The sequence below is a fragment of the Eucalyptus grandis genome, chromosome 4 (assembly GCF_016545825.1).
Source record: "Eucalyptus grandis isolate ANBG69807.140 chromosome 4, ASM1654582v1, whole genome shotgun sequence".
Lineage (NCBI taxonomy): Eukaryota > Viridiplantae > Streptophyta > Magnoliopsida > Myrtales > Myrtaceae > Eucalyptus > Eucalyptus grandis.
The window spans coordinates 418,518-443,798 of record NC_052615.1 but is presented as its reverse complement, the minus strand read 5'-3'; the positions used below and the strand labels follow the sequence as shown (position 1 = coordinate 443,798).

At 41.0% G+C, this 25,281-nt stretch overlaps 3 protein-coding genes across 3 annotated transcripts; 2 read left to right on the top strand and 1 right to left on the bottom strand.

Annotated features, from left to right (window-relative positions):
* Window positions 1-156: 156 nt before the first annotated feature.
* On the bottom strand, window positions 157-8,375 carry LOC104440622. Its single transcript, XM_010053545.3, has 9 exons — window positions 8,230-8,375; window positions 4,325-7,275; window positions 4,153-4,233; window positions 2,153-2,305; window positions 1,838-2,001; window positions 1,592-1,739; window positions 1,380-1,502; window positions 920-1,007; window positions 157-635 (listed from the first exon to the last, which is right to left on the bottom strand). The coding sequence occupies exons 2-9, from the start codon at window positions 7,220-7,222 to the stop codon at window positions 448-450; spliced, it is 3,843 nt and encodes a 1,280-aa protein (XP_010051847.2). The 5' UTR covers window positions 7,223-7,275; window positions 8,230-8,375; the 3' UTR covers window positions 157-447.
* A 3,032-nt stretch (window positions 8,376-11,407) lies between these two features.
* LOC104440621 (protein FAR1-RELATED SEQUENCE 1) lies at window positions 11,408-16,655 on the top strand. The gene is made up of 6 exons (XM_010053543.3): window positions 11,408-11,557; window positions 12,854-15,173; window positions 15,424-15,677; window positions 15,766-15,901; window positions 16,132-16,195; window positions 16,280-16,655. Exons 2-3 carry the CDS (start codon window positions 12,904-12,906, stop codon window positions 15,437-15,439), a joined length of 2,286 nt encoding a protein of 761 aa, XP_010051845.2. The 5' UTR covers window positions 11,408-11,557; window positions 12,854-12,903; the 3' UTR covers window positions 15,440-15,677; window positions 15,766-15,901; window positions 16,132-16,195; window positions 16,280-16,655.
* Window positions 16,656-18,341: 1,686 nt separating this feature from the next.
* Window positions 18,342-21,276, top strand: LOC104440620. Its single transcript, XM_010053542.3, has 4 exons — window positions 18,342-18,636; window positions 19,777-19,851; window positions 20,033-20,173; window positions 20,618-21,276. Exons 1-4 carry the CDS (start codon window positions 18,466-18,468, stop codon window positions 21,023-21,025), a joined length of 795 nt encoding a protein of 264 aa, XP_010051844.2. The 5' UTR covers window positions 18,342-18,465; the 3' UTR covers window positions 21,026-21,276.
* Window positions 21,277-25,281: the final 4,005 nt, after the last annotated feature.

Here is a 25,281-nt window from a genome sequence, read left to right as displayed (position 1 = left end):
AGAAACTCATGAATGCATTTTGGAAATGCATTCCCCATGTTGATTGAGATGGTGACTGTTTTTTCTGTCTTAGAATTGCAATACCACTGCCTCTCAATAACTTGCAATGGAAGTGATGCATCACGGCTGTAGTAACATGGACCTTGAACGAGAGGGTAAAAGGCAAAATGGGTATAATTTTATTTGACAACTGTACTTACTATAAACAAAAATAATAGTTGTACAGAGAATGGTTTCTCCAAAGGTCTAATTACACATTCAAGCCATGCACACACCTTTAATACCCAACAGTCCGGCATTTTGAACAAAGGCCATCTCTGCTTCCCGTACAATACACACTTTTCTGTAGAGTCCCCACTATAAACACCTCGTGGCATTACAAATGGTGATTAATAATGGTAACAACCAAAAAGAAAAAGAGGCCGAGTTTTCAATCTTCGATATCCATCACCTGGAGACTTGGTTTGTAGGTGGTTTGGCTTGGGATGTGGACATAGCACGCAGGCGTCGAGCGATCTCTGTGAAGGATGGACGGGCCACAGGATCCGGGGCCCAACACTGCTCCATTAGCAATCTCCATTCAGGATCACAATAGTTTGGCACTGGGGGCCTCAGCGTGTTATTTACAATTCCACCTGCAAATACCACAGAGCCCATCAAACTACAAAATATGATGTCATATTGGTTTCTCAGTGTCTCGTCTCGAAGAATTACACATTCTCCGTGACAAAGGTCTACAGAAAGTGAAATTTATATATGATGGGAGTCTCCTACACCAACACAGAGCTACACAGAGGACCACCACTCTCAACCCATGCAAGGCACTCCCAAATCAACTTAGAAGTGATATTCAGAGCTAAGCCAGTACACATTCTATAGAAAGTCATATGCGAGATATACATATTCCACTTCCACACACCTATAATGGCTCCATAATGCATGTTGGCATAAGGCTCCTCGCCGGTGAGAATCTCCCAAAGGACAATGCCAAAGGAGAAGACATCAACCTGTCCATGATTGAAAACAAGAAAGAAAGACATCACGAACAAGAGAGACATGTCCCTGCTGTGAGACTTCGAAAGCAAACAGACAGTAGGAAACTTATTCGGTACAGAAGGTCTAAAGCACCCAACAAAATCGTGCAAGCTTATATTTGTTGAAACATTGACGTTTCTAACAAGTTTTGGTGAAGATGGACTTTACAACTTGAATAAGAGTCCTTACTGGACCAAGGTTCTTCTTAAAGTTTAATGAGTAAAGTAATCAACTAGGATATAAAAGCACAGTACGTGTAGCACAGATATCCTCTTTGGGAGGTAAAGTAGACAATTTGCTGGACAAAGTCCGATTGATGAACAACGGAAAAATTGCACCCATACCTTCTCAGAGACCTTGTTGCTGCTACCGTTTAACAACTCAGGTGCCATCCATGGAAGGGTTCCCCGGACGCCACCAGTAACCAAAGTATTCCTTTTGATTTTTGACAAGCCAAAATCACCAACCTGCACAAGTTAAGGCAACCAACTGATATAAACCTCTTTCATCAAACTAAACGAACCTCGTGAATATTGAGCTGAACTTATTAAATCACCTTGCAAATGGGACGTGCTGGATCTTTCAGGTTGACGAGCAGGTTATCACATTTCAGATCAAAATGTACAATGTTCTTTGAGTGCAAATATTCCATTCCGAATGCTGCATCCATAGCAATGATAATCCTCTTACGACGATCAAGCAGCCTGTGTTCACAAAACATTGAGAAGAATGGTAAAAAATTATATCTCCCTCTGACCAATGCAACAGTGTAGAAAACCTTATAAATGTTTATTTGGATTACCTGTCCTTACAAAGCAAAACATGTCTTAGAGAACCATTAACCATGTATTCGGTCACTGTAGCCAGTGTTCCTCCTGGGCCATCCTGAACAACCCCATAAAATGCCACCACATTGGGATGATGAAGCTTTGAGAGAATATCAGCTTCCCTCCAGAACTCCACTGTCTAAAAGAATAATAAGACATAATTATTTTGAACGTAGAAATAAAAAGACAAGATGTCCTGTTCTCCCTGTTCTCCCTTGTTAAGGGCATAAAAATCATAGATGAGAAAGTGTAGCTACTAAGAACAGACTAGTAAGCAAGAGAATGCTCACCAATCTCTCCTGCTCTGATGAACGACCAGTGAAACAGCTTTTTTTAATGCGCTTTATTGCAACATCCGTTCCACGCCATTTCCCATGGTAAACAGTCCCAAATGTGCCAGAACCCAATTCTTTCAGTTCTTCCAGATCTTCGTTCTTTATAATCTGATACAGTGCCAAATAAAAGTATCAATAACATTGACAAAATGCCAGGGTTTTCTTTCTGTTCGAAGAAAGAGTATGTTCTTGGACAACAAAAACCGTAGATTATACGGAGAATTTTAACACTCTGATCATTATATTAGTAATGCTCACACAGGAATAAGCATTATAGATGTCTAAACTGCCAGCTAGTAATTTGCTTAACAATAATGATATGCCGTTACGTTAATGTAACAAATTATATCATAGTGTTGCTAATGGTGATAAACTAGTAGACTGAGTTTTGAGAGATGACATTGGCAACAGAACTGAAATTAACATCCACTCAATTCATAGTCATCTCATTGAACTTCAAGATATATGGATACTCTATTTCAACACCTAAATAATTCCCCACCAGCATTCAACTTTCACACCTTCTGGAACAAATTGAAGACAATATTCACAAAGATTCCACTTGCGTGGAGAAGATAAGCAAAAACTGATCCTTCAACATATGAATGTTCACAATAACAAGAAAAGGTTAGTGTGGCTTGCATGTAAAATATTCAATTTCCATCTACAGTATTCTGGCAGAATTGGATTCTATCACGTTATCATAGCAGGATTAGCAAACAACATATCAAGTAACAGATTTGCCTGAATTAGAATAAATACAAATGTTGGAACTGAACATTCATAATACTTCAGACTGAAATAAATTTTCCGAAAAAGCAATCTCTGTTTTCCCTTCAATTACAAAAGCAGCCATAGTTTCCTATCTTCTGTCCCAAAAAAAAAAAAAAAAAAAAAAACCATAATAATGATCTGAACTATAAAGATGTCCCTCAGCGGCCAATACTATAAAGAAAAATATCTCAATGCTTTGAAACAAGACCAGAAGAAAAACTGAGGAGGTTTCTGTGGTTTATCCAATCAGTGCAACCGAAGAAAATTCATTTGAACTGTGGGTTCAGCTTTTGATAACGTCATAAGATACTCACATATCTATACTTAGAATAGCAGGCAGCTGAAACAAAAGTTGAGTAAAGCACGTTGCATGAGGCAAGCACATTAAGCTCCCTCTTTTGACAAATCAGTTAGTGAGGTCAGTTGTTTCTCCAAAACAAAATAACTTGCGCTTGTTAAATGAGGAAGTGCTATGTCCAAGTGGTAAAGATCCCCTCAACTTCCCAATATGGCAGGGGTTCAATCCCTGCTCCATCTCATGTGCCATTCTTTCCCCTTTCCTTTGTCTTTTCCGATAAATAGGTGATTTCTCTACCTCATCATTTCAAGCTGTGATCCGATTGAACTGGCTTAATTATATATACTTCTATCAAACTATTGACAGACTCATCTTATATAAGAAAGTGAACTTATAGGCCCATGTGAGTGCGACTCCAAAGGTAACTGGTTAGGTGTTGACTTTGGAAACACTAATAAGGACCAAGTGAAGAATGAAAAATGTCCACTAATGCCCAATCCCTACGGAGGAAGAAGTTGTTCTTCTCTGATCTTCCCAAGAACTTATTCTACTTCATGAAGATTCTACAGGGGGCAGATTTGGATTTTGGATATTGCTTCTATCAATCATCTAGTCAATTATTTATGATTAGCTATGAGGAACTGACCAGATTGACTGGACCAAAACGTGATGAAATCTAGTTATGGATCTGCAAAGATTGTTTAACAATGAAACAACAAGACTGGAGCTAATTCTCAGTGCAACAGGTGGAACCAGCAAGTCTGACCTGAGAAAAATTCCCTAAGATATGTTTTAAGATAGACATTACTATTAAACCACAAGTGGAGAAATGAGATATTTTCTGTACTGCATCTCATCGAAGAACTAAAGAAAAGCATCATACCTGCAGGCTACTGATATCCAAGTCACCCAAAGAAAGATCAGCAATGGATTGACCAATATTAGGAGCTTCTGACTTTTCATCCTGAAAATTCACAAAAAGTATCATACATTTAAAGGTATGACATTCACAAGCTGCCAGTTGGTGGCTTTCATGGATCTTAAATTGTGTATACCTCATATTCCATTTCCGGTATGGTAGGATGAATTACATCCAACATACTTTCAGTCCCCTTGGGCTGGGAAGTGCCATAGTCTGGATGGACATTACTCACATTTGTACCAATGACACCAGATGACACTTGGGTAATATCCTCCTCAAAGTTAAGCCTGGGCTCCATACCACCCACATGGACTCCATCAGCTTTTACAGGCGGATAGCTGTAGTCAATGGGAGCTCTATCTTCGCTTTCTCCAAGTGGAGCTGAGAAGCCAATGTGATCCTGGTCCATAAGAGAAACGTCCTTCCTAACGAACTCGTCTTGAGCCAAGTTTCGAAAGTAAGACCAATGCTTCGGCTCATGATTTTGCATGTTCAAACTCAACCCTGCTCCATCACTATGCAGAGGATTAACATCAGAGAGATTCTCAGAACGCCTAGCAACTGAGAATAAATCAGACAGGAAATCTCGAGGAAAACGGTCATTAATATCAATTAATATATCACCATGCTCTGGGTTGCTAACGCTAACTGAAGGCTCGACAGTCTGTGTCAAAGGCTGTGCATGAGCCTTTGTTGTTTTTCCACTGGTCTTGTTTGGTGTTACTTCATCCCAGAGATATTCAGATGGCCTCAAGGATGAATTGTCAGCGTGCAAACCAGGAATTACTCGACCTGATGTTTGATGTTGAGGACCAGCTGCATCCATTTCCCTGTACTTCTCTTTGTCCTGGGTCATTCTGTGGTCATCTGCAGAATTTAGAGGTCTTGATTCAGTTTTCCGCGGCATTGGTTCAAGCACCTCTTCAGCCATATGCCTGTCCATATTGAAATTGTCTGAAGAAGCAGATTCTACATGCCTTGGAAGTTGCTTAAAGTGCTCAGCCTGAGAAGCCATGTCTGCATCATGCAGCTTCTCAATTGCCTCTGCGGTTGACTGTGAGTAATCAGACCGCGCTTGAGTAATCAGAAACTGAGATCCAAAAGAATCATCAGATTTTGACAAACGGCTCAACTCTGCCTGCTCCCTTGGGATTCGTTCAGAATGAAATACTCGCTGGGGCATCGAAGGTGGCTCTATGCAGCCCAGCTCAGTTGGATCTGCCTCAGATCCCCCATTACCCATGAACGCTCCACCCGATGCATAGAAGGGGTCATCCTCTTGATTCTTCTTCCCTTCCCTCGCATCTTCAGGGTCAATTGAGCTCTGTACAGTTTCCTGAGGCCTCTTACTTACTGCCTTGGGCAAGGGACTCTTTAGCTCAGGAACCAGTTTAGCACCAGATGCGTCTTCCCGGTGGGTGTATCCTGTGACAGGGCCCTCACTGGGTTTAGAGGAAACAGTGTTCTCAATCTGAGTCTCGTCTATCTTCTGCATAGAGCCCTCTCTCTTCATTTTCAATTCCTCAAATTTAGTTTCCTTCTCTAGGGGCTGAACTTTATCGGGTCCATTTGTTTTCTTCCCTGAGCTGTCTCTTTTCAGTTTGGTGTCCCTCACAGGTGCTTCTATATCCTGTGCGCGCTGGCCACTGACTAAATGCTCTTCATTCAAACCTCCCGTTGCTACTGGATTTACAGTGGGAGGAATTGCATTTACATTATCCACATGTGGCACGAAATTAGAAGAAGTAGATCCTTGGCCAGGTAAGAACTGGACAGATGAGGAAATAGTTCCCTTTCCTTCCAAATCCGAGAAACTCTCAGCATGTTGAGGAGCAGATAAAGCATGTTGGCTAGCTTCTCCATGATTAACTCTCTGCCGCTGGTAAGAGTGTGAATTAGACTCATAATTGCTAGCTGAGTTTGTTGGCACCACTTGAGAAGACTGAACACTGGACGTAGGTGCATCTACTCTGAAAGGATCAGTCGTAGCCCCAGCTAATCTACCGGCTTCTCCTTCAAGATTTAGATTTACAAATTCATCCAAGTTATTGCCAGAGGCACTTGCTAGAGCAATTGAATTCCTTCTAGAACCTGAATCCATGCCATTCACTGCAACCACATATTGGACCTCGGCATCCCGATCAATGCTTCTGATGCCAAACTGAGCATCCTCTAGATCATTATCGGAGAAAAGGAACATCCTAGGTTTCTGAGTCCCTCTGTCCTCTAACACATTACATTCCTCCATCATGTTCTGAAGATCCTCATCGCAAGATACAGAAACCAGCGCATCAAGTTCCTCGCCCGGAAGTTGATACTTTATAGTGTGAGGTTGGTTACAAATTGCCAAAGTTTTCTGCGTAAGTTCCTGCCAAGAAATATCCTTGTTTATCCGAACAATTCGAGTCTCGCCACCAACATACCTAAGCTTTCCATCGCTTGGGCGGGGCAAAATTGTACCGCCAAAGCTGCAGAGGAACTTCACTCGCGCAGATGTACAATCGCCAGATCCCGAAAGGGAACTATCAATGAGTCTACTACTACTACCTCGCGAGGTGGATCTTGGTACAGACCGCAAGGACTCGTGGTAATTTCTCTCTTCATTAGCCAAGGAGCTCTTTCTTTCAAATTCCGGTACAAAGCTTTTTTCTACTGAATTGATCATAGAAATGTCTGATCCACTTTCTGAACCCGTATTAGATATACCAAGGATGCCCTTTAGATCCATATAGCCCGATGTGCTACTAGGATCCCTTTGAGCTGGTGGAATGAGCTGTTGCCTGGGGTTGAGCATAAATTCAAGCGCAAACTCCTCACCAGTCTGAATTGAATAGTTCAGAACTGGTCTGGCTCCAGCAGACATGTTGTAATCTGGAGGTCGCATATTGGTGTTGATAGTACTCGTTGGATCATGGAAGAAACTCTGATTAGTAGAGCCGAGCCCTGGATTTCGAGGATCTATATTTGCATATCGAAACTGTTCGTGGCCCTTCTGCTGGTTCATTGGCCCTCTTTCGAAATTTCTCTCCATTCAACTCAATTTTACCAGGGGAGCATCCAAAGCCATACTCCTGACCTTCATCTCTATTAGCACATACAAAGAAAAATTTCAGATCCAGCTAACTGCAATGCATACTTTATACAGCCTACTTCTCATGCCAAGGATTAATGGAATTAACAAGGTACTGAAGCTTGCACTAAATCTTGAGATCGATAACGGAGAAGAGCCGTTTTAGTTTTTTTTAGCTCAAAAAAAGAAGCAAAAGAAAATCAACCCGAGAAAGCAAAGTGTTTGCTAATACAGTAAAGACAGAGAGCTCCTCGAATGGTTTATTGAATCTTAAAAATGATGGTGCAAAAAAAAAAAAGATAAGAAGGGGCTCACGTCAAAATATTTAATTGAAAATCATAAACTCATCCTTCGTAGTGTACACCTCCTACAATCGATTCGGGAAAGAACCACCTCAAACTGGCATTTCATTCCAGTGAGCCTCAGTATCCGATTATCATTTTCCAAGGCACAGGATCATGAATGGTTGGATCCAACCCAAAACAGAAACACACCCAGTTTCAAAGAACCATAACATCAAGCCAAAGATCACCGATCCCTGAATTATCTAGCACGGGTTGAATCAAAAGGGGATAACTTCACTGACTGATCCCACCAAAAGCCCAACAGTTCAGCATCCGATGCCGATCGCCACTAAACGAAAGAGCAGCGAACCGAAAACTCGACCCCCCGGCGACGCGATCCCCTCCGAATCAAGAACGGATTCGACCCGACATCGCCCATCATCCGAGCTCACTCGACATCAAGAAACCGAACAATCGAGCACACAGCTACCCTAAGCGGAGCTCTAGAGCATCGAATCCAACACACCCAATCAGCAACTCCCCACCCCCTCCACGACGACCCCGAGAATTCCGCAGCCCCAGGCGGTGAAGACCCATCAGAGGACCACACGGATCGAGCTCAAAGAAGGTGGAAAGATTCAAACTTGGTCAACGGGAGGGCGAATCGGAGGATCAAGATTGTACCTGAGAGGGGGTCGGCCGTGCCGCGGATGGATCCCATCGTCCCCCAGCTTCCAATTCAAGAAAAGGGCTTGGCTTCTTCTTGGTTTTTCAGTCTTAGAGAGAGAGAGAGAGAGTGGCAATGGAAACAGCTCTCTCCCTTGCAAGTCTTTCTCTTGCGGAATTTCTCTCCCCTCCCCCACTTTTTCTTAATTTTTTTTATTTTTTTTCATTTTTTGGGGATGCACTTTCTAATTGATCTCCCACTGTTCAAAAAATACAGTAGTGCGCTTACTGTATTTTTCCCCTCTCTTTTTATTTTCCTCATTATTTATTTATTTATTTATTCATGGTTTGAGTAGATCTAAATGGCTTTTTTTATGGGGTGTTTTTGCGTGATTAAAATTGTGTTTTTTTTTCGGGGGGGGCGCTGAAATCGGGATTTTGATTTTTGGGATTTGGGATATTTCTCATTCTACCGTAAGAAGTCGGCGTACTACCTGGGATTAAGCAAAGGTCGTGAAGAGGACGCGCTGAGGCCGCGCGTGTCGAAGAGGGGAGTTGACCGGGGCTGGACGCTCGCGTCACGGCGTGCACATAGGGGCGGCCGGTATTCGGCTTCCCGGGTCGGTACAGGCCGGGCCTGGACATGGGCATGGGCCGACATGGATTGGGCTTACAAAATCTGACACTACTTGGATGCGCAGCTTTCCCAAAGCCGGAAGCCCATTAAAGAAATGCTAGGCTATTTGGTAAATTTTTTCAAGAGACTTAAAGAAAACTGAAAGCCCAATGCTACTAAGCTAAGATTAGGCTTTCAGCTTTTGACTAACCATTGAAACAAATTATTTTCTTCCAAAACTACTCTCACCGACTATTCAATTTTTCAATTTTGTCCCTTGTTATTGTTCATCCTTTTTGAGAAAGGACGACTAGCGAGGCTGGCTTGGGCTAGCAAAGGATTGGCGAGAGGGCAGTGAAGTAGTGTGACAACCACCTAGGTCGCACAACCTCAGGTATCGCAACCCAAGCAACGAGGCCTAAGGTTGCATGACCGTTGCCTGGGAGTCACACGTCCTTGGGTGATTGTCGTCGACTCTAGATCTGGCTCTAGCAATAGCCTTATCCTTAGCCAAAGGGTTTTGATTTAAAACAAAAATAATAATAGACTAGAAAGCTCTTTGCAAAAAAATATATTTGCCAAACACTATTTAGGATAAAGTAGCTTTGTAAAGAATTTTTTATTAAACACAATTCGCAATTCCCCAATGAGCTTTAGGTCAAAGGCATTTGCATTTCCCTAAAACTTATTTGCAAAGCTAAACCAAACTTACCATTTATTACTTTCATCAAACTATCCACTTTTGTTTGAATACTAATGAACTCATCTTAGGTCATTTTAGCCGTGTCGATTATAATTAGTCAAAATGGCGTTCAGTTCACCAAAATGATGAACATCACGCTGTAGTCACCGAGCGCCTGTTGGCGGCGTCTTACATCCGCCGTCCAAAGCAAGCGATGTCCGGTCGCAGATAATTTTGTGTCTTATGCAATTCCACGCGTTCCGTTAATCAAGTTTTACTGAGTCCGTGAAAATTTTCTTTTTCTCACGGTCGATGCAACTGAACGTCTCCCCGTCGACGCCGTATTGCATTACACGGAACACAAAACCGTTGGCTAAAACGAGACAGCACTGCTGAAGCATTATTATTATTATTATTATTATTATTATTATTAATTGGGGAGGCGTGCGGCTGATGAGCAAGACGCAGGAAATGGCCGCAGAAAGCTCGAGAAAAAGAGAGAACCCCTTTACCAACCTAAAAGGACAAAAAAGCGCAGGATGGCACGCACAAAACCCCCCCTCATTTTAAGTTCACTAACCAAGGCAGGTTCTACCTTTAGCTAGGTCGCACTCGCACCATCATCACCACCAGACAAAAATGACCCAACTTAGTCGCTCGAAAGCTACGTGCCGACAAAGTTTCTCATTATTATCAAGGAAAAAACCGACACACACAACGTCGACGTAAAGAGCACTTTACCATAGGCGGTCTTATTACCTATCCTTAATTCGAGAGTTGTAATTATCGCTCTCGCCAATCTAAATAGCGAATTAAAATAACCCGCGTGTATTTTTTTTTTCCCGCACTGACGGTGTTCCCAATAATTACTCTACTAATCATCAATTGGAGAAAATAAAAAAAAAGGGAGTACGTGCAAGAAGGGACTCATTCTCATGTAAGAATCCACCAAAAGCTGGGCCTGAACAACTCCATTTCATCACGCTTAGAGCAGGTCCTGTATTTTTTTTTTCCCGCACTGATGGTGTACCCAATACTTACTGTACTAATCATGAATTGGAGAGAAAACAAAAAAGGGAGTACTTGCAATAAGGGACTTATTCTCAGGTAAGCCCCCGTTTGGTTCGGCTTTCTCAAAAGACTTTAGGTTAGGAAAATATTTTGTGTTTGGTTCTTACTTTTGAGTCTACATTTGCCAAATGCCAACATTTGGAATGCTAGTATAAGATTTAATGAATATTTTTTCTTTCTAATATTGTCCTTAATGATAATCATGTTTTCCTCTTTTACCCTCGAAAAATACTGTTCATTGTCTTCTTCCTTCTTTCTCGTGAAGCTCAGCCGGCAGGTGGTAGATTTGGCCACCGGGAAGCCTTGCCTGAGGTCGTGCGACCCAAGTGCCGCTGCTTGAGGTTGAGCAATGCTGCTTGAGGCCACGCAACCCAAGCATCACTTGAGGTCGTCGACCTCAGGCTAGCCGCCTCCCCCCACTGACATTGGCACCGCCACCAACCACCTCCCCACCACCACCAACCGCCTCTCCACCACCACCAGCACCACTTCCGAGCAACTGCATCTCCTCCTTCCTTTTCTTTTTTTTTTTTTTTTTTTCTTTTCACCTTAAAGCTGCTTTGTAAAATATACACAAAAATGAATTTCCAAACATATTTGCATTCACAAAATGCCTATTCATTCAAAGTTACTTGGCCATTTCCCCATAGTTGAATCAAACGGCCCTAAGAATCCACCAAAATCTGGGCCTGAACAACTCCATTTTTTTGGGATCAATGGGCCGACTGCATTCTCGATGGGCCTCAAGAGCCCAGCGAGGCCCAAATGGCGACATCACTATTTACCGCAGCTCTTCTCTCTCCGTGTTCTGCTGCTTTTGACTTGACAAAGTTCGTTTTTTCCGACGTTGGACATCGCAATCTCGGCAATTCTCGCCCGGTCCGAGGGAAAGTTGCCGGCATTCGGCCGGGAGAAGCTCCGGCGGGCGTTCGATTCCCTCCCCGAGCAGCAGCAGCAGCAGCTCAATTCGCGAACTTGTACGTCTCTTTCCATGGTTTCCGCTTTTTCCGTTTCTTTGCTGCGTGTCGTGTTTGATCTGCGGAACTGATGATGTGAAGTAGTCTAGAGAGAGAGAGAGAGAGAGAGAGAGAGAGAGAGAGAGAGAGAGAGAGAGCTAATTGCTCTTCGGTAGTCGAATTTGCCGAACGCCGCTGCGTGTTCGTCGCTTTGGTCGTCCTGGGTCTCCTCGTTATGAAACCCAAAGCCTGAGGAGCGTGCGTTGTAGTCTATAATTTGGCGAAGGTTAGGAAGACGAGAGGGTGGAACGAAGTGTTGATTGCGTTGGAAGTACGATCAGTGTTGTCGAGTCTGCTGTGTCGAAAGTTCAGTTCTTTTAGCCTCTACCACTCGCGAATGCTTTTGCAGCCAATGCTTTGCAGAGTTGAGTTTTTGCTGAATTGAGGGCATTCCTTGCATTTTCGGAAGATTGCTCTAATGCCATGTTGATATGCGCCTGATTGGCTTTGTTGAATTTCAAGTAGATTGAAAAATGTTTGTTTCGATATGTTTCGTCCATATAAACAGCTCATTACAGCACTTTGTGCGGCATCGTAAGTAGAGAGTTACCCAAAAATGAAATAAGTTGGACCTGCTCTAAGCGTGATGAAAAAGTCATGCGGGTGGGGTTTGAAATCACAATGTGTCGGGTTAGTTTCTAATCTGTATAAGCTTTTCAACTTATGACATGACAGGACCTTCGAGTAGTAAGTGTGTTCGTCCTCCTCACTCAAGGCTTCAGTTTGATTTACTATGGTTGAGCATTTTCTTGGGGCTACTCCTAGGTGCATAGGCCCCTGTGCTTCCAGTTATCAGCTGGCATGTGTTGAATGGGTGACAGACACACACTTTGCAGAGTAGTCGGGAGCTCAAAGAGTCCCGAACACTCATTGATGTCAAGAAAAAAACTTGTGACATGATATTGGTGGACTGGGTGGGAAGAGGGGGCCCTCGCTCAATATTGGTGCAACTTTATGCAAAAAATAAACTTTTGTAACTTTTATGAAATTTTTAATCTAATTAGATACTTCCCCTACATTGTCAATTGTCCATCTGCCATAGTTTGATATATAAGAGTTATTCACTTTTGTTTGTGAATCTGATGTAGTGATATTTACTCATCCTTTTTCCAATATGTAGCTACTCTTCTGGATGAATCAATTAGGATTACTTTGGTCAAAAACTGATGCAAATTCTAACTGATGGTCTCTGGACAATTTGGTAGTTTCATAGTAGTCTTTACGTCAAAAGTTCATAGTTCCTTCTTCCTTTAACAGTTTCAGTTGTATTATCGAAAAGAGTTCTTCAAGAAAAAAATAGCTTCTCCATGAGGATAGATCTGGGACAGCCTTTGGGAGGACGCCATAAGGAAGCTACTTTGTTAAACGCAAATGGAGATACCATTCACTGCAGTGATGAAGGGCATGTTGGAGATGGCCATGTAATAGATCCTCCAATGGTCTCTGAAGTCGAGAGGGAGAAAGATGGCCCAAATTTGGGCAGGAGGTTGTTAGACAATAGGGAAAAAAATTATGCCACAGACGGTGTCAGTGGAAATTCTTCAAAAAATACAGAGCCCCATGACGGCATGGAGTTCGAATCCAAGGAGGAGGCTTTCTCCTTCTATAGAGAGTATGCAAAGTCAGTGGGCTTTGCCGCCATAATAAAGGCCAGCCGACGCTCAAGAATATCTGGCAAATTTATTGATGCAAAATTTGCATGTACTAGGTATGGTAACAAGCGGGAGCCTGCAGTGGATGCAGTGGCAGAACCAATTTCAACTACAGACATCATGGCAATTCCTGTCAAGAAAAAGAGAGGTAGGACTAATCGATTTGGGTCAAAGACAGATTGTAAGGCTGGCATGCATGTGAAACGGAGGAAAGATGGAAGATGGGTGATTCATAGTTTAATAAAGGAGCATAATCATGAAATATTTCCCGGTGAAGCATATTATCTCAGGCGTCATAGAGACTCATATCAAGGTGATAGCCATGGGGATACTCTGCATGCTATCTGTGCAAGAACTAAGAAGATTTATGATTCAATGACTAGACAGTCCAGTGGGTGTAAGAAAAGTCAAAGCCAGAAAGGTGGCCTTAGGAGTCAACCAAAGAATGATCAGCATTTGCGCTTAGATGAAGGAGATATTCAGCTTATGCTCGATCATTTTATGTTAATGCAAGACCAGAATCCAAACTTCTTTTATGCCATAGACTTGAGTCCGGAACAGCGTCTGAGGAATGTTTTCTGGGTTGATGCCAAAGGCAGGATTGACTATGGAAATTTTGGTGATGTGGTCTTCTTTGACACTACATACATAAGAGACGAATACAGGTTACCATTTGCTCCTTTTATTGGTGTAAACCATCACTGTCAATCCTTCTTGCTTGGGTGTGCATTTCTGGCAGATGAGACCAAATCAACATATGTTTGGCTGATGCGGGCCTGGCGTAGAGCAATGGGTGGACATGCTCCACAAGTCATACTCACTGACCAAGAGGAAGCCCTGAAAGAAGCTATTGCTGAGGTCTTACCAGAATCTCAACATTGTTTCTGTTTATGGCAGATTTTAAGTAAGGTCCCAGAGAAGGTCAGTTACATGATTAATCAAGATGACAATTTCACGAAGAAATTCCACAAATGCATCTCCAAGTCATGTACAGCTGAACAGTTTGAGAAGAGATGGAGAAAAATAGTTGATAAATTCAATCTAGGAGATAATTCATGGTTCCGTTCGGCATATGAAGATCGTCATCGGTGGGCCCCAACATACATGAAAGGCATCTTTTTGGCAGGAATGTCTACAGTGGAACGGTCAGACAGTACAATTTCTTTCCTTGACAAGCACGTGCAACGGAAAACTACGTTCAAAGAGTTCTTGGCGCAATACAAAACTATTTTACAAGAGAAGTATGAAGAGGAAGCAAAAGCAGACTTCGAATCTTGGCATAAGCAGCCTGGATTGAAGTCCCCGTCACCTTTTGGGAAGCAAATGGCAGCTACATATACACATGCAGTATTCAAAAAGTTTCAGGTTGAGGTCTTAGGAGTTGTTGCTTGTCACCCCAGGAAAGAAAGTGAAGATGGAGACATCCAAAGCTTCAAGGTTCAAGATTTCGTGGAGAACCGAGATCTTATTGTGGGTCGAAGTGAAAGAACATTGGACATTTCTTGCTCGTGCCGCTCATTTGAATTGAACGGTTTTCTTTGTAGACACGCGATGATTGTTCTGCAAATATCTGGTTTGCATAATGTCCCATCCCAATATATACTGCGACGGTGGACAAAGGATGCAAAGAGTATAGCATTGTCGAGACAGAGCTCATCTATTATTCTGTCCAGGATTGACCGCTACAGTGATTTGTGTCGACAGGCATTTTATTTAGGTGATGAAGGATCTTTATCTCAAGAGAGTTATGCTATTGCATCTGCGGCACTTGAAGAAGCTTTAAGAAAATGTGAGAGCATAAATAATTCAACCCAGTCAATGGATTCCAATTCTCCACGTCTTGGTCTTCAGGACCTTGAAGATGTGAACAAAGGCAACAAAACATCCAAGAGAGATAAGAAGAATAGCTCATCAAAAGAGGAGAGGTTTGATAATTGCATGGCTGTAACATTCTTTGATGTAACTTTTCTTTGTTTGTTAAAACCTTTAAGGGAAAAATGCTTCTCAAAGGGCCTAATCATGTAACTTCTAGGAGCAAAGACAAACAGAGTTTTTTGCTACTGGGACAAATAATAGCTGGCATCAAATAGTTAGCTTTGGCATAGCTAACTATATTTTTTGTTTGGTCAGTGATATACGTGAGGCGTGACAGCATGTGTTTTGTGCTCTTTTTAGGGATCATCAAGTTTAGAAGCACCAGCACTTGAATGCTATGATGCTCAGGAAAGCATGCGAGGCATCATATGGAGTAACTGAATAGCAACAATAATGATGTGATGGGATGGTCCGACCTAGTACAACTCATTTCGTGGAAATCTTCGCTGTTTTCACAGTTTGGGTGTTGACTTCTATCTTTAGAGGAAACACTAGATTCAAGAGCTCCAGCTCTTGATGGCTGTTTTGGTCCTTAGCGTGCTGGGCAGGGAATGGTATATCACATCTCAGTTGTTATCCTTTTGTTTAGTATATTGAATCTACTTACAATTTATAGTGTTTTATTTCTTATTTTGTTTGCAGGGACAGTTAAAAGCGGTAGTCATCAGTCTCATCAATTACCACAACGATGAACATACCATGGAAGGACTGGTATGAAGCATTGTTAGATGATGGCGTTTTCAACCTTACTCACTTGACTCTCATGTGCTTTGGTCAAGTGAGTAGTCGAGCCTAGTTGTCTTATTTCATGCTTAGCGACTGCTTATTCTTAGGATGTTCTGTCGGTGAGAATTTCAGTTTTAGTGGAAAAAGCACTGTTGTTTCTGTCCATTCTGTTTATCAATTGCACTACTTCAATCAATGGAAAGTAGTAATTCTTTTAGATACCAATTGGTGGATCTCAGTTATGTCTGTGGTTGGCTAACCATGCTCATGTTATGCTTTCAGGGCCATCTTTGTTATACGTCACAAACTCTTCCTGGTTGTTTTGATGCTCAAGATGGTTTGCGAGGTATGTAAATCAAGTCATTATGTAATTTTTTTTTTTTTTAAAGGTGATGAGGTTGCTTGCTGTAATATGACACTTCTTGTGCAGGACTAATCATGAGCTGCTTGTTAATACTTGCTTAACAAGGGGAGTGTAGTAAGCCTGGGGCAATCTTCCATGATTGTATATGTTAATTCATTTAGGTTATAGTGCTTTTCTTTGAAGGTGTTGCCGGGAGCAACTATGTAAATGAAATTACAATCAACCATTAGTGAGAAAGCAAATTTCAGGTGGCTGAAGTCAGTCGTTAGTGCTGCCCTCTTTGCTTGTCTAGGGCGTGCCCTTTAGACAATGAGATTTATGAGTGGGAGAGATTCTGACGTTCACAAGTCACGCACAATTTCATTTTATGGTCATCGCATACTTAAATCCCAGAGGAACATTTAACGATTAATACCAACCTTGAACCCCTTTTGCGGATCGATATTTGGCTCAATTTTACCTTATAATATTTGTCCTCATAGAAGGAAGGATCATGGAAGTTGATTGCAATTACTGGCCTTTTGACACTTCCTGTGACCAAAAGCTTTTCAGAATTAAAAATTTCTTTGGTAGTTGGTAATATCTCCAGTTTTTCTTGTAGTATTTCCTTATGTTATGGAGAACCGGAATAGCTAATCTCATCATAAAACACTTTGATCATCCTTGGGAAACACTAGGATAAAAAGCCACCAGCAAATTGCTTTGAGAATGAATAAAAACAAAGCACGCTTCTCAAGAGCAATGGACAAAGAAATGCTAGAGTCTGGTGGTTTGAGTCATCCAACGCCTCTTCTAGGAATTCGAGGAATTAAGTATGGATACAAATCCTGACTAGAAAACAAATGGAAAAGAGAACCTGGGGAGAATCCTAGAGAAAGTTCAGAAGAACAGGACATTTCAGGCATGTTACAGCTTACAGGTTCTCAGAATTCGAGGCGTTTGGTGTGGATGACACGATTGTATGTGTCCTCAACTCAAGTTGAATGAGAACTTACGTTTTCATCAATAAAATATCTATACCTTCACTTATGAGTCCAAATTATTATTCCCACAAAAATTTATATAATATCAGTCACTAAGAAAGAGATCTAAGTTAAAACCCTAATTTTATTTTTCTTCTCGCTATCAAGATAAAAAAAAAATTAAAAAAAAAGGAACCATGCTTTTGCATCATTGTTTCTACTCTAAAACTCAGACCATGACCACTTGTCGTTGGTCTTGTTTTTCGTCCATCAAACTTTATTCTCTCGAGTAGCCACAATGATTCATCTTCAACAGAAACATTATCATCCTTTGTCTGTCGTAATCTCATATCTACTTCAATTGTTCCTCAGAGCAGTTATCTCATGAATTGCTGGTCTCTCCTTCGTTGTCATTCGCTGATGTTTGATCAATCTTATCGCCGACATCCTTGTGATGGCCCCATTAGTCTCGTCATCAAGATTCAAATATCTTTTTGTGAGCTGAGCTGCCAAATCACATCAGAAATAAATTCGTGATGTCCTTGAAAGTGCTTAAGAGCTATAAATTACCTTTAGGGGGAGTCGCTATCCCATGTTCTCTATTTGGGGAGCGGTAAAAGTTAGGTTACTTCTCCAAAAGATTGAAAAAAAAAAAAAAAACCTTGTTTTTCACGTAATAAACAGCAAACTATAAACATAGAATATACTAAGATTGACTTAGCAGTTAACAAACAAATTCATTTGTCAACTATGGACTAAACGCTGGATATAAGTTTGATTCACCACCCAATTATATGTAAGCACTTTACATATTATGAGAGGCCACTCTAGGTTTCTACTCATGTATTGCTTAGTCCATTGAGACAATTACGTATTTCATGATAAATAATTAGAATTGATGAGAAAAAAAGTGCTATGAAAATAGATCGATCGTTTACACAACCGTGTGCGCATGGTAATCTAGAACACCAGATTATGAGACGTGAAGGATTGAGATGCCTTCTTGCACTCATGTCTAAGGAAATTGTATGCTTGGTTTCTATTCGCCAAAGAATAATTTACCCGAATGACGTGGATGAGTCATATGTTGGTGAAACAAAGAAGTAGACATGAGGGAGGTGGGCTTGGGCTCTCTTCCCGCCATAAAAACACATGTACATAGTCAAACTACTGCACACCAGAATCAATCTCTCTGTCTGTGGAAGTGTTGGGAATCTTCGCCGTCTTCGCCGTCCTCGCTGCCAATCTGGATCATCGAAATTGAGGAACGTGGAAGAAGGTGGTGGTGGAATGATGGAGAGGCCGGGGTGGCTGGAGGGGCTGATGGGAGAGAGGTTCTTTGGGAGCTGTGCGGTGCACCAGGATAGGAGGAAGAGTGAGAAGAATGTCTTCTGCTTGCTCTGCTGCTTCAGCCTCTGCACTCACTGCCTCCCCTCCCACCCTTCTCACCCTCTCCTTCAGGTTCCTCTCTCTCTCTCTCTCTCTTTCTCTCTCTCTCACGCACCCACAAACCCACACACACACACATCCTTGCCATGCCATGCATCTTCTGATATTCATTCTCTACTTTCGCACTTAATACTGATGTTACTTGTTCATTATAGCAAACTTCTTTTACTTTCTCTATCTACTATAGCTAGAGCTAATCAGTCCTTCATACTTGATCATTCTAAACTTGCTTCCAAGATCAATATCCGTGAATCATTGGTTAAATCTCAAATTTGACCTCTTGAACCAGTTAAGTAGCACAAAACAGCCATAGGTCCATTTGGCTTCACCCTCTTCTGCGTAGGTTTTCTTACCATTTATGGAAGACGCATCTTCTACTCTCTTTTTCCCTGCAAAAGCTTCCCCTGAGCTGTTGCTTTCAAAAGAAACTCGAAGTTTGACCTCCCATATAATTTGCCACAACTTTTATACCCAAATTCCATATTCATCTCTCTTCATTTTATTTCTCAAAGAATTTGTTCTCATTAATTATTAGAAATTAGCACAACTTTTAAGAAACTCGAAGTTTGACCCCCCATATAATTTGCCACAACTTTTGTACCCAAATTCCATATTCATCTCTTTTCATTTTATTTCTCAAAGAATTTGTTCTAATTAATTATTAGAAATATTGAGAAATAAGCACAAAGGGTCTACTAACATATCCTGAATTCATCTCCTACTGGTTCCCTTGGAAGGTTGGTTGCCTGTCTTTGTCCACCTCTCGTTCGAGCCTGGAAAACTAGAAAACTTACCATCAAATTCTACAGCGATTTAGTATGAAAAGACAATTTTTTTTCTGCATACCTATGATGGAACAACCTCATTAGCACCACAGTTTTATCCATACTACTGTCTGGTTGATGACAAAGATACCATGTTATTTTATACATACTACTGTCTGGTTGATGACAAAGATACCATGTTTTATTTTCTAATTTCTTTTGCTCCTAACCTCCTCGAAAGATCTCCTGATGAAGTAATTAAACAATCAAATGACTGTCTTCGAGATCTCTTTCCATGAATAGCCTTAGTAGTCGTGTTTAATTGAACCAAGTCATGTAAATATGGGAATTGAGTCAGTCAAGATCTGCGCTGGTGGTCATGTGACAGGTGAGAAGATATGTGTACCATGATGTGGTTCGACTGGACGATCTAGAAAAGCTCATTGACTGTTCCCATATTCAGGTAACACTAAACTTTGACTTCCAAAAATCGAATCTAGAGGACATGATGAAACCCTTGGAATGGATGGCCGTGAAGAGAAAAGGACATGCATTGATGAGATCATTAGATAATGATTTCTTCTTCTTCTTTTTATTTTTCGATTTTTATAAAGTGTTTCCTGGTTTGTCTGCAATTGGAACAGCCCTACACCATCAACGGTGGGAAAGTGATATTCCTGAACCAAAGACCCCAGTCCAGGAACTACAAGGGCCCTTCGAATATTTGCTTCCACTGTGACAGGACCCTTCAAGAACCTTTCCACTTCTGCTCTCTTCAATGCAAGGTTCTTTTGCACTCTCCCTCTCGACTTTCATTGGCCATCTTCATTTTACTGATATACATTGCAAGTTTATGGTAAGAGTGTGGACCTACTAAAGTCCAATGCCTAGTCATTTCAAAGAGTCCTTCTCAGCTTCTTTCTTCTCTCTATTACCCCACGCATCTGTGAACTGAATTCAGCATGTCTTTTAACTACATCCATGTAAGATTTATTTTGACTAAGTAACTAAGATAACCGCGAAGGATAGTCACCTCGGGTGCTGGAGACATTTTGAGACTCTATAAGTGCTAGTGCATGTTCTTCGAGTTCATAGAAGTGACTAGGTAGACACACATAAAAACTGACTGACGGCCATGTTTGAAGCTGCTATGGGATCTGAATATATCATACATTCAATTAATAACTTAGTCTTTTATGTCAAAACGACTAATTAAACTCTCTCTATAGGTGGATCATCTGTTGGATCAAGGCGTAGATCTGTCTAGCATCCTCTACAGTTTTGATGGGGCGGATTTCACAGTCACTCAGAACTTTGAGGATTTAAGAATGGATAGCTCATCCGAGGTGTTGATCGATCATGGCCAAGCCACGCCAAGTTCATCGCTCGAAGATCACCACTTAATGCATCATCTTGATTATCAGTACAAGGATCATAACTCAACGTCATGCACAAGTAGTGAAGCCGAGTGCAATACATTAGGAGCTTCACATGATGCCCATCAGACGACAACGACGAGAACAACGACAACGGTAAAAACGAAAAACAAAAGAAGTGGTAATAAACTCATCTCTGGGATTGTTTTGTCTCTGAGCAACAGGAGAAAAGGAGCTCCTCATAGGGCTCCTCTTTCCTAGAAATCCCCCCGTCCTGAATCAATTCGTTCACTTCCAGCTTAGTACTAATTACCCCACATATAATATAGTCCTCCAAGTACTTCCCCACCACATTCCATTATAAGTTCCTGCCTTCATAATCCCACGACCAAATCATGGTACGGACAGCAGTCGTGTCGAGTATTATTCTCCTTTTTTTGTCTATCTATATGTAACAACAAGGTGCAATTTCCGTTGCTCGCCATAGCTCAGGTGGATGCAGACCCACCAATATTGTATCCGATGTCATGGAATTCGCATATGTATAAGGCGGTCATTGTATCCATCGTCTTCCTTTTTCAATTTCATGCACGTTTGAAATGCATGTCAACAAATTCATCGCTGCATAAATCTCCAGTCAAGACTCACTCAATAATTTTTCCTACGCCATCTAAGTCTGGCCAAATATCCGAGGCGCAGATCAATGTTTGCGTTGTGAATGGTGCTTGCGATAAATTAAAAAAACAAAGATGAAACTCAATCAGAGTTCTGACAAGAGGAAAAAAAAGAAGGCCACGGTTCTAACGGTGCTCAAATAAGTGGATCCTCATCCCACAATTTTCTCTCTGCTGTGGATGAATATGGGGTGGTAGATGAGCTTGCTGCAGGTTCCACAGTTACCTCCCGTGGTGCCACTTGGCGAGCTGGGTGTTGCCCTTCCCGCCATGTGATAAGGACCATACGACCCATTGGAAGAGTCAGACGGCATCACATGGTGCTGTCAGATTCTCAACACCTCTTCTTGTATTCTATTATTATTCTTTTGCATTAGCTGCAATAATGCACGAGAAGTTGCAGGCTGGACGTACATTCTGCTCCACGTCATGCATGAGGAGGGTATATTTGGTCTTTCCGGAAATACCACGTGCCCCAAACTCTCACTTCAAGACTACCCTAATCTAAATGTTAGGACTTTTCATGAATATAACATGTTAGGATTCAATTATCATGTTTCTATTCCATAATCTAAATGTATGAGTATGAATACCAACTATCTAAATATTCATCAAACATTCTACAAATATCATGAATCGATTAAAATCAAATATTTTTTGCTGATATTGCGCAAATGCCTTGACCCAAAGCAATTTGTACAAAGCATCGTAAAATTCAAACGAGTAACCTTTAGTTTTTGAGTTACAATGCTCCAATAACCCAACCAACTATGTTAACCTTAAGGAGTAATTTGTGGAATTTACCCAATTGTCAAATGAACTCCAAAATATGAAATAATCCGATTAGCATGTTTAGTAAATGAGTGTGCATAGACATATGTCGATGTACATCATCAGCTACTTGTCTTTTAATACTTGACAATGCATGTTCTTAATTATAAATTATGCTTATTTTAATTTGAAGTTTGCAACTTAACATAGGTTTTATTTGTAATTGAACAAATATAGCTATCTATTCAATTATATTCGTAAAAAGTAATAAGAGAACGATGTTAATATTCTATGCACGTTCAATGCACGCTCTACGCACGATATTAGTGGGATTTTGCTTTTTGTGCCATTTATTGTAAAAGTGGGAGAAAATGAGTGGTTACATATGGAAGTGGATATAAGTGGGAAGTTACAAGAAGTAAAGAAAGAGAACATGAGCTGGAGATCTTGGCCGAAAACCTATCCACTTGCAGATGGCCCATGGAAGATTTGACAAGCCGACACAAGTGGAACCACGTGCTATTAGGAACCTCAAAACATTCAAGATTTTGTTTCGACGATTTAAGCAAGTCCATTTCGTAAATATTATAGTCTAAAAAGACCAAGATGGTATCAATGTTTTACATATTGTTGCACATGAAAAGCAGCCTATGTATATTCCATTGATTTCATGGTTGTTCGTTCTACTCAATCCTTGAATTTGACATAATCTAATATAGGAATATGTTAGGATTCACCGACAATCACAAGAAGAAGAAGAAGAAGAAGAGGATAGAAAGAGTGAAAGTGGGAAAAATAATTTGAGACGCAAAGTTTTATCTTAGTTTACTTTAAATTAAATTTACGTCTAGCTGATGATACCATTATAATTAGTATATCACACATTTCTGTTACATTCCTCAATTTACAAGAGGAAAATATATATATAAAATAGTCATTCATGAGTTCAAGTCTAAACTATTAATAAAATATAAGCTTGAACTAGAAAGTCCTCTGGCATTGCAGGGGCACCATCCCCTAAAACCCTCATCAAGGCAGCCCTCGGACCCCTGATCATTGTGTCATCGTATTGATGAGGAGTGTAAACTATATCTCAACAAAATAGACATATCAAACAAGTAGGATGATTAGATTTGGATGAGTCGAAGAATGAGTTCGACTCAATTACACTCATTAATCTATAGTGATCTATTTTTATTTAATACAATTTTAGTAATTCATACTTCATTTCGTCGTCAATGCATTTCTTTTAGATCATTAAGCTGTTGATTGGCTATATGTATGTAAATGGGCTTTCAAGTTGATACAACTCTGGAAACCTTCAAGTAAATTTTAGTGGTGATCAAAGATGTTGCGAAGAGATTTCATCGTCCAGGATGTTAAGAAGAAGCTCCCCATGAGCTGTTGCTAAAAAAAAGCAACTCATGACGGCGCATTTGATTTCCCACAACTTATATACTCAAATTCCAAATTCATCTCTCTTCATTTATCTGTTAAAAATTTGTTCTCATTAATTAATTACATGAGGGTTCGATACTTGTACAGCAATAGATAGAAAATAAAAGGGGTTCATTAATATTTATTTAACTCATGTACTACTCGGCTTCCTAGGAATGCTGGTTTTGGAGATATAATGCCAAGGAGAAAAATGCGAAACTTCCGTACATTCTGATATATTCTGATAAAGAGTCAATAAGTCTATTTATACGTTTTATTATATGACTATTTTGAAACGTATCAATCAACTAAATACACAATTAGAAGAAGACATAGAAAGCCTCACTAAATATGAAAAATCAAGAAAAATATCATAAATTTTTCTGAGAAATATTCCAAATATCTGTAACATTTGTCTCTTTTCTCACCTCCTGCTGCTCGAGCCTGCAAAACCGGAAAACTTTCCATCAAATTGTACAGTGATTAATTGTAAAGAGACAACTTTTTTCTGCAGACTTGTGACGGACGACCTTTCTAACCACTGTGGATTGCACATCAGTCCATGTACATTGCTGTCTGGTTAGCTATTGTCGTGGAGATCTCTTTGCATGACTAGCCATTGAACCCGAGTCATGTTACTACGGGAGTTGAGCCAATCAAGGTTGAAGGGTCGGTGGTCATGTGACAGGTGAGAAGACATGTGCACCATGATGTGGTTCGACCGGACGATCTCGGAAAGCTCATTGACTAATCTTTTATTCAGGTAACTTCCGAAAAATGGTGACCAGGACATTTTTATGGATGACCGTGAAAAGGACATACACCAATGAAGTCATTTGACGCTGATATCTCCTCCTTCTCGTTTTCCCAAATCTGCATCTGCTTTTTTCTGGTTTGTCTGCAATTGAAGCAGCCCTGCACCTCCAACGGTGGAAAAGGCGTGCCGGATATACGAAGTATTAACATTTGACACCGGGAGATATTTAAGTATCAAAAATTAATAAAGTGATATTTAAGTATTAAAATCAGAATAAAATGATTATTTAAGTGTCAAAGACGAGATAATCCAAACAAAATATTGACGCGACGATTTTCTGACGAGATAAATGCAAAATAACGTCTTTTTGTACGCCGACGTGGTAAATAATTTATATAAAAATTAATTAAAATAAATTTAAAACTAAATTTATTTAAAATGTTTAAAAAAAAATTTTAAAAAAAGAGAGGGAGGAAGAAGGTGGCTGAGGGTTGAGCCCTGCCGCCATCGCTACCTCCCGCTATTGCTGGGAAGGGTCAATGACGGTGGGGGGAGGGTCGGCCAGAGTCACGGGGCCGTGGCCAAGGGTCGACAACCTTGGCTAACTAGTGGCGAGGACTTGCCCATAGTGGGCAGAGACCCTTGGCTTGGCCGGGCAAGGGCTGTCGATCCTCACCGGATCTATGGGAGGGCCGCAACCCTTGCCATCGTCACTAGGCCTTAACCAGGAGCTGACGATCCCAATCGACCCTCCACCTACCTTTGCTGTTAGGGGTAGGCAACCGGAACAAGTATACCCGGTTCTTGAACCGGCCCACCCGAAAATAGGGTCGGGAACTGGTTCCCGCTGAAACCAGTGCGGGAATCGGTTCCCAAAA